The sequence below is a fragment of the Gobio gobio genome (assembly GCF_949357685.1).
Source record: "Gobio gobio genome assembly, chromosome: 2".
Classification (NCBI taxonomy): Eukaryota; Metazoa; Chordata; class Actinopteri; order Cypriniformes; family Gobionidae; genus Gobio; species Gobio gobio.
Genome location: NC_137098.1, coordinates 23,281,676 through 23,294,754, shown reverse-complemented (window position 1 = coordinate 23,294,754; position 13,079 = coordinate 23,281,676). Strand labels below are relative to the sequence as shown.

Below are 13,079 nucleotides of genomic sequence, written 5' to 3'. Positions count from 1 at the left end.
TGAAGACTCGGCTCACATCCTCCACACAGACCTTAAGCTCGGGTTGGATGACAGGAGGGGGGAGGAGAGGGGGAGCAGGAGGTGATGGGGGACGTGTGAATTGCAGATCAGAGCGGGTGTGTGGTGTGAGACTAGGCTTTTCAAATCTGCAGTAAAAAGCATTCAGCTCATCGGCCAGTTGTCTCAGCAGATCGGGGGGATGGTGACTTGTAATTGGTGATATTCTTCAAGCCTGTCCAAACTGAAGCTGGGTCGTTGGAAGAAAACTGGTTTCTCAGCTTTTCAGAGTAGCTTCTTTGAGCAACTCTGATCTCCTTTTCAGTCTGTTTCTGGCCTGGTTATACAAGACTTAATCCCCACTTCTGTAAGCATCCTCTTTGGCACGACGAAGCTGTTTGAGTTTCCCAGTAAACCATGGTTTATCATTAGTGAATGATAAGAATGTCCTGGTAGGAATGCATGTATCCTCACAGAAACTGATGTATGATGTTACAGCCTCTGTGAGCTTGTCCAGATCAGTGGTAGCAGCTTCAAAAACAGTTCAATCAGTGCAATCGAAGCAGGCTTGTAAGTCCAGCTCTGCTTCATTAGTCCATCTTTTTGCAGTCTTTATTACAGGTTTAGCTGATTTCAGTTTCTGCCTGTAGGTCGGTATAAGATGAACCACACAGTGATCAGAGAGCCCCAAAGTTGCCCGTGGGACAGAGTGATATGCATTCTTTATTGTGGTGTAACAGTGGTCCAGTATATTACTGTCTCTGGTGGGACATGTAATGTGCTGTCTGTATTTTGGCAGTTCACGGGAGAGATTTGCTTTATTAAAATCCCCAAGAATGATTAAAAGAGAGTCTGGGTACCTTTGTTCAGTTTCAGCTATTTGTTCAGCCAGCTGTTGTAGCGTCGCGCTCACACACGCGTCTGGAGGAATGTACACATTCACGAGAATGATGTGAGTTGAATAAAAGTAAGTACTTAAATAAAGACTTGGACGTAATTATATAAATGTTTAAAATATATTGTAGTGTAAGATTACAAATTTAATAAAGTACATTTTATTTAACATTTAAGGTATAGATAATAATTCTGGGGTTTTTCCAGCAGGATATTTCCTGCTGGGCCTGTTTTACAGTGAGCATTTGAGGTATAAAGGAAGATTGTTGAGTTTCCAGCAGGAGATTTCTGCCGGACCTGTTTTCAGACTCTCACCGTCGTTGCCTCTATGCATTTGAATAGTTATGCTGATTAGGAGTAAGGTTGGTGATACTCTGTCTGGGCGGGTTTTCCCAAAACCTGTATATTTAATTTACATGCTTTGTTCAACCTCAATGTAAATCTCTCCCCCTTTGGAATGTATATAACCTATCAGGTATGCTGTTTGAGACTGTTTTCGGACGACCTGCAGCACAGAGAGTTCTCATTAAAAGAATCACTTCTGTTTGATCCCGACGTCTCCTGGTCTACACTTCCTACACTTTAGAGGATAGAGTTCACAACAACAGTTACATTTAAATAAACAATAGTTGCAACTTAACGATTCAATATTTAACCATAGGCTACAGATTTACGTGCTTATCTCCCATCGTCGCAGGCTTTGAAGCATGTCAAAATCCAATAAAAGTCATAAAAAGCAACAAAAAAAAAACTGTTCTGCTCCATTTCTCTTTTTAAAATCTCCTCACAAACGTCCGCTGTCAGTTGCAATGTTTAGCAATATTTATACCGGGCACCCCCCTCATTTTGGCATATTTTGGCCCATTTTGGCCGTGATTCCGCTACTTTTGATTAGCAATTGGAGGGGTTTTGTTGTGCAGACCTGGCAACCCTGTCCCTCGGTTCGCCCTTCGTGCACTTCAAAGGCGTGGCCTGGCCTGGCCTTCGAAGTGCACAGCCTTTGAAGTGCGCACCCTTCACTTTGGAACACAGCTATTGTTTTCAATGAGTGTACGCCATAGACTGTAAAAAAATATGGACGTAGTGTCCGTGACGTCACCCATAGGATTCTAATGAGCCGTTCTGAAGCGCAAAGTATGGATGAGATGGCCGTTGCCATCTTGGCAGCGCGTCACTCCCGGATAACAGAAAATGGGCAAAAAGGCGGGACGTGGGCGGAGCTGAAGTGACGCGATGACTAACAGACAGCAGATAAATGGCTATCCATCTGTCACTCGAAGTGGCCATGCCCTTAATTATGCAGAACTTCAATGCTTTATATAATGTAAACGAATGAGTAATAAAAAAATTCACCCCCCTCACAGTTGTCATGAAGGGCAAAATTAGCCGTATAGATCAAAACCACAATTTGTACCAGGCTGTAAACATGTTTTAATCTGCTGTAAAGTTGGGCATTTTAACATGGGGCTCAATGAGATTCTGCTCCCTTTTGGAGCCTGTCCCTAGTGGCCAGTCGATGAATTGCAGTATATGTCACTTAGGTATTGGCTTCAAGAGAAACTGCGGGAGGTTGCCGCTTGGTGTACGCACACCGGCGGCGACATTCAGCGCTTGTCCACAGCCCAGTTACGACTCAGGAAGTTGTTCAAAATCCTGCCGTCACGCCACAGAGCGCCATTTCAAGGTTTTATATAAAATTTATATTATATGTCCCTCAAATCGTCAATGTACATACTGATTTCACCCTGTGCTACAAGAACTCACCCATCATGCAGCTCTTCTGTCAGAAGTCGATTCAAAATTGAGCTCGCGCGTATAGCATGTGCGCGTCCGGTGTGAGATACCGGAGACGCCAGCACGGCGCTGAGCTTCGCGTCCGGTGTGCGACCCCCTTTACAATCCCAGAGACTTTGGGTGGTTCAGAACACCCTAGCAACTACTTAGCAACCATATAGTAACATCCTAGCAACCACTAAGAATACTCTAGCAACTGCCTATCAACCACCCAAATACCCAAACAACTGCTTAGCAACCACCTCATACACCTTAGCAACTGCCCAGCAAAACATGCTAGCAACATCTTAAAATATATTATAGAAACGTGCTAAAACATGCTAGCATTAACACTATTATACAACATAAAAGCAATGTTAAAACATGCTAGGAAGATGTTACAAAATGCTAGAAACATACTATCTATGCTAACATTGCTTGCGTATTCTGGAGAGATGAGGCATCTACGTATACATGCCTAAAACCCACAGAACACCCAGAACCCATAGCAACTACCCAGAATGTTACCATCTGCCTAGCAACCTCCTAGATTAGCCTAGCAGAAGGTCTTTGATCTGGTTTATGCCCCAGTCTGTCAGCTGAAGTGATAAAACTATAATCGTTTTAACTTTTTTGATGATAATAATTTTACTGAGATGCCATAATGGCTGACTGATGGTTATTAAATAACTAATAACCAGATAAAATAAATACATTTATACAATTTTTGACTATTTATTTTTTAATGTTAAAAATGTTTTGAGTTAATGAGCTCAGAGTGATACAAGATGAAAATAAAATAACATGAAAATAACATAGCTATATATGAACTCAGTCGCCTTGGACAACAATCAATTAAACAGTTTAGTAGTCATTATAGAAAAATATTAACCACAGAATGCACCATTTTGACCAATCAGAATCAAATATTTCAGAGAGGTGTGCAATAAACATTTTATTTAAATTGCTGTCAATGGTTTTACATGCTGGCTTCAACATAACTGGTAAATTATGAATTTGGTTGAACCCAGTTAATCAAGAGGAAATTCTGTAAAAAGGAAAGTCTGTATTCATAGTTTTCACATGGCGTCACATCGCTAAGATTTGGAACGCCCACCTGGAGGGCAAAACAAAGCTTTTCTCTGCTGCCCACCTGTTATTTTTGCCAGGTTTGTTTAGCCAAATTCCCCATAGTTGTTGTTAAATCTGATGCACTAACCGGGGAAACGGGTCTAGGTAAGGTCATTAAGACAGTGATGTTGGAGGACCAAATTCAGTTTACACCTTATGTACAGGAAAGCAGATGAACCCAGAATATGAAAGCAACTCGTAAAGTTGGGAGGGTTACTTAAAAAATGTATTCTGTTACAGTTACTGTCATAACTCATAAAAAAGTATTTAGTAATGTAATCAGAACACCACAATATGAATGTAATCTGGTTACTTTCGGATTCCTTCAAGTAAAAAGCGATATTTAGCAGAATGATTATGCATGCACCAGAGTTGAGTCATGACTTTTAGCACTAGAGGCATGAAATTGTCCAGCCATGACTTTCTGTTCCACAGGAGAATAAATATGAAGAAACACAAAGGCCAAATTCCCTTAATCATTCATCACAGTGAGTAAAACCAAAGAATATAGTTCTAAGGTGCAGCAAAAGATTTTTGAGCTTCACAAAATAGAAAGTGGCTGTAAGAAAATAGCTAAAGCATTGAAAAAACACTATCAGGGCAATAATTAAGAAGTTCCAATCAACTAAAGACATTACAAATCTGCCTGGAAGAGGATGTGTCTTAATCATCCAAATGGAAGAGAGTTTGATCCAAGGATCACAGTTGGAAAGTTGCAGTGATTAATTGGTTTCAAGAAAAATCCTTCTCGCTCATCCAAAAACAAACTCATATAGACCTGGTTCTATGGTGAGATAAAACAAAACAAAAAAAGAGCTTTTTGGCAGCAAACCCAACAGATGGTGCAAACAGGGATAAAAAGTACCCAATGTCCATGGTTATACTGCTAAATATACTGCTGGATCTTTAATGTTGTGGGCCTATTTTTTTGCTGGAGGTCCTTGAAATCTTGTTCAGATACAAGGTATCATGGATTCTAGCAAATACCAACAGATAAAAAAACTGACAGTTTCTGCTAGAAATCTTATCAAATCTATATCAAAATCAACACAAAAATGTGTCACTGAGCACAAAATGAAGCTCCTGTATCCCAGTCCCCTGACCTAAACCCTACAGAAAATGAGTGGGGTGAACTGAAGACGAGATGCACCAACATGGAGCTGGGAATCTGAAGAGATTCTGTATAAAGGAATGGTCTCTGATCTCTTGTCAGGTGTTCTCCAAACTCATCAAGCATTATAGAAGAACACTTAGTGCTGTTATCTTGGGAAAAGGACATTGCAATAATTGGGTGCCAATAATTGTGGCCAACGTAAACTAGAGAAAAACATTTATTTCATAATGTGAGTTCCCCTCCACTTTCTATTGTTATACTTCAATGATAGGTTAGAATTTTTTTTAATGAAAGATCAAAAGGATAAACAATGCACATTTATTTTCACAGCCCTCTTTGCTCATATTTACCAAGGGTGCCAATATTAGCGGAGGGCACTGTAGCTATTTTAAGTAAAAGTTCTTCTTTGGCAAAAATGCATTTCCTTAATAGCCTAAACATAGGCTTTACTCCCTTAAAACATAAATTGTCCGTTTCACTTCCACACACAAGAAATTATATATGTTTATCCCAAGCAAAGGCTGGATATAGGCTTTATGAGTTTATATAAAAAGCCTTTACACCCTGATGAAGGCTCATTAGCCGCAACACACCAGTGTATTTGTTAGCTACTTGTTTTTTAATTGCCTAAGCCATGATCGAATAAACACTTTTTATATATTTACTTAATTCCTGAATGTGTTGGCTCCATTTGTTTTTGTTTATTTTTTTTTTACTTGGCCTGCCCGGCCAACGGATTATCCGCAGTCTCCATGGATATAACCACGATCCACTCATCATTACTGTCAATATAGCATTATTTTGTCAAAATGGTAATTTATTTCGTTTTAAGAGAAACCTTTGTAATCCTGATAGTATTATTTTTTTTTACAAAATGTAACCATAATCTGATTTTTTGATGTTAACTGTAACAAATGACAGTTACCAGATATTTGTATCCTGACTACGTAATGCCATTACATGAATTCCTTTACTCCCAACCCTGAATAAGGTGTATACTGAATTTAATATCAATTAATATAACTTAATATATTAAAGCCAAGCTAAGCATTTTATTTTATCGACTTTCTACAATGGCCTTTTTCGTTTTACATAATTTTGACCTCCTTGCCAACTCACCATGCCACAGTTGAGGTTCTTGTTCACCTTGCAGAAAGTGTGAGGAGGAGTCTCGCCCTTGTTTGTGATGATGACGCAGATGTCAGTCACAGCCAGTGAGTTTTGGGGCTGGACAGGGGGCGCTCTGCGGTATGTGATGAATATGCGCTGAGATGTGGCAGAGCTGTTGTTGACGTTTGCACAGCGGCCAAACGGTGTGGCCTCAATGACCTCACAACCCTGAATGAGACGCTCTTTACCCTCATACAGGACCCTACAACAAAGAACAAACACTGATCAGCAACTTAACCCACAGAAATGCACATTTAAAGAGACAAGAAATGCCCGTTCACACCAAGAAGGATAACTATAAAGATAACCATAATGATAACTACACAGTATTAGCATCCACACCAGAGAACAATAACGCTCTGTTTATTATTAGCGTGCTGCTGTTTTGTCGTCTGCCGCTTTAAATGTTCGAGCTCTTTAAATCAGAATGGATTCTTTCATATTTACAATGATATTTAGAACTATATCTTTATCATTATCGTGATAGTTATCTTACTTAGTGTGAACATGGCAGCATTATATTAGAACACAACAGAAACTAGGCTGCCGTGTGCCAATCTTTTGTCTGACTTAATTTTTCTGTTCTTACTGGAGCTGAACAACAAAAAACTCAACCCTGTGTTTAATTTGTCCTTGAGATAATTTTTATGAGCGACTCACTTAACAAAAAATAGAGGGCAAACGATTGTTGAATGACTGCAGGTGAAAAAGGTTTGTGTAAACATGTCCAATTAGGGTAAACAGGGTTTCTCCATTGCCTTTTTTGAGTACACCAGTGTGCTGTGGGTGTTGAATCATAATCACACCGTGTTCATTTGTTGGCCAGAGGAGACCTGACCCCCTGACTGAGCCTGGTTTGAGGAAACACAAAATCCAAATTCCCTTAATCATTCATCACAATGAGTAAAACCATAGAATATACTTCTGATGTGCAGCAAAAGCTTCACAAAATAGAAAGTGGCTGTAAGAAAATAGCTAAAGCACTGAACCTCCCCATTTCCACCATCAGGGCAATAATTAAGAAGTTCCAATCATCTAAAGACATTACAAATCTGCCTGGAAGAGGACACATGTCTTTATCGTCCTAATGCACGGTGAGGAGGAGAGTTGGAGTGCCCAAAGACCCTCCAAGGATCACAACTGGAGAATTGAAGAGAATAGTAGATACTTGGGGTTAGAAAGCCAAACAGCAGCTACATCACCACAAGTTGTTAGGGAGGGTTTCAAGAAAAATCCTCCTCGCTCATCTAAAAACACCAGGTTTGGTGCAAACAGAAATAAAAAGTACCCCATGCCCACGGTTCAATTTACTGCTGGATCTTTAATGTTGTGGGCCTATTGTTTTGCTGGAAGGCCTGGACATCTTGATCAGATACATGGTATCATGGATTCTAGCAAATACCAACAGATAAATAAAAAAAATTCTAAACCCGACTGCTTCTGCTGGAAATATTATAATGGGCCATGGTTGAATCTTCCATCAGGACAGTGAACCAAAACAAACATCAAAATCAACACAAAAATGTGTCACTGATCACAAAATGAAGCTTCTGCCATGGCCGTCCCAGTTCTTTGACCTGAACTCTATAGAAAATGAGTGGGGTGAACTGAAGAGAAGAAGCACCAACAAGAAGCTGGGAATCTGAAGGATCTGGAGAGATTCTGTATCAAGGAATGGTATCTGATCTCTTGTCAGGTGTTCTTCAAACTCATCAGGCATTATAGAAGAAAACTTAGAGCTGTTTTCTTGGGGACAGGACAGTCCAATAATTGGCTGGGTGTCAATAATTGTGGCCATCGTGAACTAGAGAAAAACATTTATTTCATTATGTGAGTTTCCCTCCACTATCTATTGTTTAACTTCAATGAAAGGTCAGAATTTTGCACTTTTATGGACTTCAAAAATGACAAGTCACTGCTATTATAAAGCTGGGAAGAGCCAGGACATTATTTAATATAACTTTAATATAATTTTATTTGTCTGAAAGAAGAATGTCATATACAAATAGGATGACTTGAGTTGAGGGCGAGTAAATCATGGGCTAATTTTCATTTTTGGGTGAACTATCCCTTTAAATCTAAAATGGGATTCTTTTTATATAAATACTAGTTCAATACAATTTAAAAGGGTAACACTTTACAATAAGTTTTCATTTATTAAAGGGGTCATGAACTGGCTTTTTTTTTATACTGTTGTCTGAGGTCAACTTATGACGTTTGTGTGTTTTTTACATTCAAAAACGTCATAATGAATAAGTAATAGGCTATTTTCTACCCTGGCTCTCTCAAGACACGCTCGGTTTTGATGGGCATGCCGCACTGAAGACTTGGAAGTAAATGCCCACGGTTACGATTGGATAAGATTTGCATATTTAATGAGCTTCAGCTCCCCTCAGTTCATTTGGGAATTGTTTTGAAAGCGTGTTGAGAAACGCTCACGGGGCTCGCAAAATGTCTTTATCAAACAAACACAATGATTCATCTCTCATCGCGACTGATTGGAATGTTAATTTTTTATTACTTGGCTGGCCCGATCGGTGAATAACCGCGACCCATACACACACACACAGACACACACACAGACACACACACACACACACACACACACACACACACACACACACACACACACACACACACACACACACACACACACACACACACACACACACACACACACACACACACACACACACACACACACACACACACACACACACACACACACACACACACACACACACACACACACACACACACACACACACACACACACACACACAGCCCGTCTGAAAAACACAGTCCCAAGACATTGGGCTTTACGAGCCATAACATTACAAGTCTGAGTCTGATCACGTTTTAACCAATAACACCTCAAATAAAGGATTCTTCAGCCTGTGACAGCATTCTAAGGTATGTTCAGTTAGACACGCACACATAATCAATATGATCTGTGACGATGCAATACTATCACATATAAAAAACATGTTTTACTCACATAAGTGTATTGCACCATTCCTGTCGGATCCAATATAGAAGGCACAGCATTGTGTTTTAATCTCAATATGTCTGCAAATCCAGTCTTGACCTGTATCTTGTTTACAAACGATTCTGCAGTGAAATGAAGCGAACAAACGCGCAATGTCTTACACACGTGAGCTGGAACCGGCATTGTTGTACTGTCACTAAATTTGGCAAAACAATAAAAAATATGATGACACCAGAATTCCTTGGATTATTACTCTTTAATCCAGACCGAACTCTTCTATGTCTGTACCAAGCCTGTAGTGCTCCAGTCAGAAATTGAAGCTTTCGCGCCTCGATCGCCCCCCGGTGGCCGGTCCCAGTACAGCTCCTAAACCCCGCCTCTCCATGTATTTGAATGGGCGCGAGACACACTAAACGATTTAATTACACTTCAAATAATTGTGTCCTAAAGATGGTTTCTGTCATTTTAGGCAGTTTTTATTACAATAATTTCATTTCAAGTGTTCGTTTTTTAAATAAGTTTAGTTTTAGTGAGTTATTTAATGCTATAAAAACGGGGGGTGTGACGTCATGATTGACAGCTGAGATTGACGGCTTCTCTGAGAGAAGTTTTCACTGAGGCACTAACGGACTTTTTTCGGGATTTTGGGGAGGAGATTGGAGCTTTAGCTTTAATTTCTACATTTCTATAACTGTTTATTTCACACCAACATAATGAATTGTTCTGCATCTGTGAGAGTGTGGGCGGGCTTTTGATAATCGCGCCTCTACTTCCAGTTCTCTACTGCGCAACTCCGGTCCCGAGATCGCTACTGCGCAGACTCGGTCCCAAGATGTCAGCGCCGTGAGCGGGCCTATGAAAGCTTCAACTTTGGTCAGCGGAAGTCAATGAAGTCGCGTCGTCCATATTTTTTTACGGTCTATGGTCTGTACACCTCTCCTTTTTCTTTCGTTACATCTCCCCCTGGTGTTCGTTATGTGTATTAACAGTCTATATAGACACAACATCCCCCCCAACACGTAATTTTTCTTCACTACCTTAATCTTACCACTTAGCAATGAATAATAAGAACATTTTAAATAACAAGTAGCTGAACATGAATCCAAAGAAGTACAATTATTTGAAAAAAAAAATTCCTCCTTTTCCCCCTTTGTATTAACTTCCTGAACAGAATTTTTCTAACTTAAGAATTAAGTTTATCACGATAAAGAAGGTGGCAGAGCATTTTGCATTGTCTTTAATAACAGTACCTGGCATACAGCCGAGCACCTCAATAGGCGAGCGTGAGTAAGTAACTAGTCGCGTGGTCGATGGCTGCAGATGTGTACCTTTAAAGTTTTCCTCATACACAGATCAAGGCAAAACTGATACTGAAGTGCCAGTATCCACAGTCAATTCCACAGTTGCAAAGGACTTTGTTGTTTGGATACCCACAGCACACTGGATTTTTGGACTAACAGTAATGTGTACTCAGGCAACTCGACTTCTCTTATGGTGTGTAAACCTCACGCTCCAGCTGCACTGACCGGTCTGCCTTCAACATCACCGACCCCCACTACTGCATCTCGCCCACAGCGGAGGTGCCATACTAGGTGCGAGATTAAGCAGAAGGGGGGTAAGCACGGGGTATCCGGGCTAGGCTAGCCAGCTATCCCCACAATAAACTGGAGTACATTCGATTACTGCGCTATTGTGTCTTTGTTTGCACTGTGTACTCAATGCGCATCAATGACGCTTTTCATATGATTGGAAAATATCTAAAAATAATGCTATAATCAACACTTACTCGTTCATCTCGACAGCTGTAATGGTACATTACATGTGTTACAAAGTTGGTAGAATAAGGAGGAAGACAGGGTCGCCTGACTGGGACTCGTGTTTATTCAGTACTCTCAGATACAAAGAAAATAAACTCGCGCTGACAGCGCTCTCACAACTCAGTAGTTACAATATAACTTTGTTAGCAATCGCTCCGTCTCTGGTCCATTAGTGATGTCCGGTTTGCGAACAATTCGTTCTTTTGAACCGCTTCTTTTTAGTGCAAAGATGTCAGCCAATCACAACAGTGGGCGTTTTTACTGAAGTCTCACAGCAGACACGCCCCTTGAAACAGGGCATTCAGCCAGAGGGCAAACATCAGTATAGAAAAAATTCCTTTTATTTCTAAATTATGACATTTTATGAAGTAACAATCATACTAACAATATAAGTACACCTCAGGAAACATTGTAAAATAAAATAAAAAATCCATGCCATGGGACCTACATGTAACATGACTACATGACATGACTAACAATGAGCAATACATCTGGTACCGTATTTATTAATCTTTGTTAATGTTAGTTAATAAAAATACAGTCATCCATTGTTTCTTCATGTTAGTTCACAGTGCATTAACTAAAGCCCCGTTTCCACCGGAATTACCCGGAACAATTTGTAACAGGAACTTTTTTTACAGGAACTTTTTTTCCCCAGACCTGCTACTGTCTGCGTTTCCACTGCGGTCTAAAGTACCGTGAAGATTAGGCAAATTAGTCCGGTGATGTAGGACTGTGCGCGACTGCTCCTCCCAGTCAGCGACAGACAGTAATAATTTTTGCGTGACACTGTCTGCAACAATAACAAGTATGAAGGAGATTCAAGCAGCGCTGCTTTTGCTAGTTATGTATTGGTTTACTAAAGAGGTAATTAACAAAACGGCGGAAAAGAGACAAGCACTGATACTAAAGCGTATTCTGAAAGCTCGTTAAGCTAGATTTAAAATAAGACAACGTAGGTTATTATCAGCTATTACGGACATTGACCGTGAGATGGCTGAGACGAACGAGCGCCATCGGACAGAAAGAGCAAGACTGATATTTACTGAACGCAGAAGGAACCTCGCAAAAGACTTTTAAAAATGCCGGTTGAAATAAAATGCTGCGTGAGTTCAACCAATCAGCAGGTTTAGCGCCCAAGTCCCACCCCCGAAAGTTCCTGAACTTTGAAAAAGTACTACCTCAAGAGCAGGGCCGTTCGGAGGGGGAAATATTCACCCAGAACTTCATTTAGACCTTGGTTCCTGTGGTCGAAACACACTGAGTACCACCCCAAAGTTCCTAGTTCCTGGGGAAAGTTCCGACTTAAAGTTAACAAATACAACTTTTGATTTTAATAATGTATTAGTAACCACTGAAATTAATATTAAGTAAGATTAATAACTACTGTAGAAGTATTCTTCATTTTTAGTTAATGTTAACTAAAGTAGTTAACTAATGTTAACTAATAAAACCTTAGTGTTACAGTTAAAAGGTTAGTTGAAAATGGAAAAGTGAAAATTGTCATTAATTACCCTTATGCCATTTCAAATCCTTTTGTTCCACTTCGAAACGCAAATGAAGATATTTTTATGAAATCTGAGCAATTTCTTTGTCTGGCTATCACCAGACCAAGCTCAATTTAAAATTGAACATTGGTCTGGGGAGTCTGCTATGTATTTTCTACTGCACAAGAGGCTTGATAAACGAGCATAAATTAAATGACTCTGTACGCAATTCGATAGTCCTTCAACCAATCAGACCACAAGAGGCTTGATCAACGCGCAACGACCCATCACTTCTCTATCCGTCATCGTGTTAAACCCGCCAATAGTGTGCCAGGTGGATAAGACAGTCTGTGATTGGTAGAAATGAATGTGCAGGTTTCCAGACTGAGTTGCAGGGCGAAATCAAATCGCCGGCAGACAGTGTTAATTTCGTTGCCGAATCATTTGTGTCATAATTTTCGTCAATGACCTTTTTTCACTGACGAAAACGAGACGATAACTAAATAAAAACTAGTGTTGGATGACAAAAACTATGATGAAAATCAACTGTCATTTTCGTCAACATATAAAAACGAGACGAATATGTTAGGGAGGGACGATTAGGGAAGAGATCCAGTCAGATCTGATATATCCTGTGTAACAGATGCGCACATTTGATTTGAACGTGCTGATCTAACCGCTGGAACACACGGCGCTGTTGCGCGATT

At 40.0% G+C, this 13,079-nt stretch overlaps 1 protein-coding gene across 2 annotated transcripts in view; it reads right to left on the bottom strand.

The window, feature by feature from the left end:
- Nucleotides 1-13,079, bottom strand: part of dennd4c (DENN/MADD domain containing 4C) — a 159,541-nt gene that overhangs the window by 58,917 nt on the left and 87,545 nt on the right. For both annotated transcript variants that reach the window (XM_079810951.1, XM_079810952.1), the window contains exon 3: nucleotides 6,029-6,281. In XM_079810951.1, coding sequence (XP_079667077.1) covers nucleotides 6,029-6,281 — 253 coding nt within the window. The remainder of the gene's footprint in view (nucleotides 1-6,028; nucleotides 6,282-13,079) is intronic.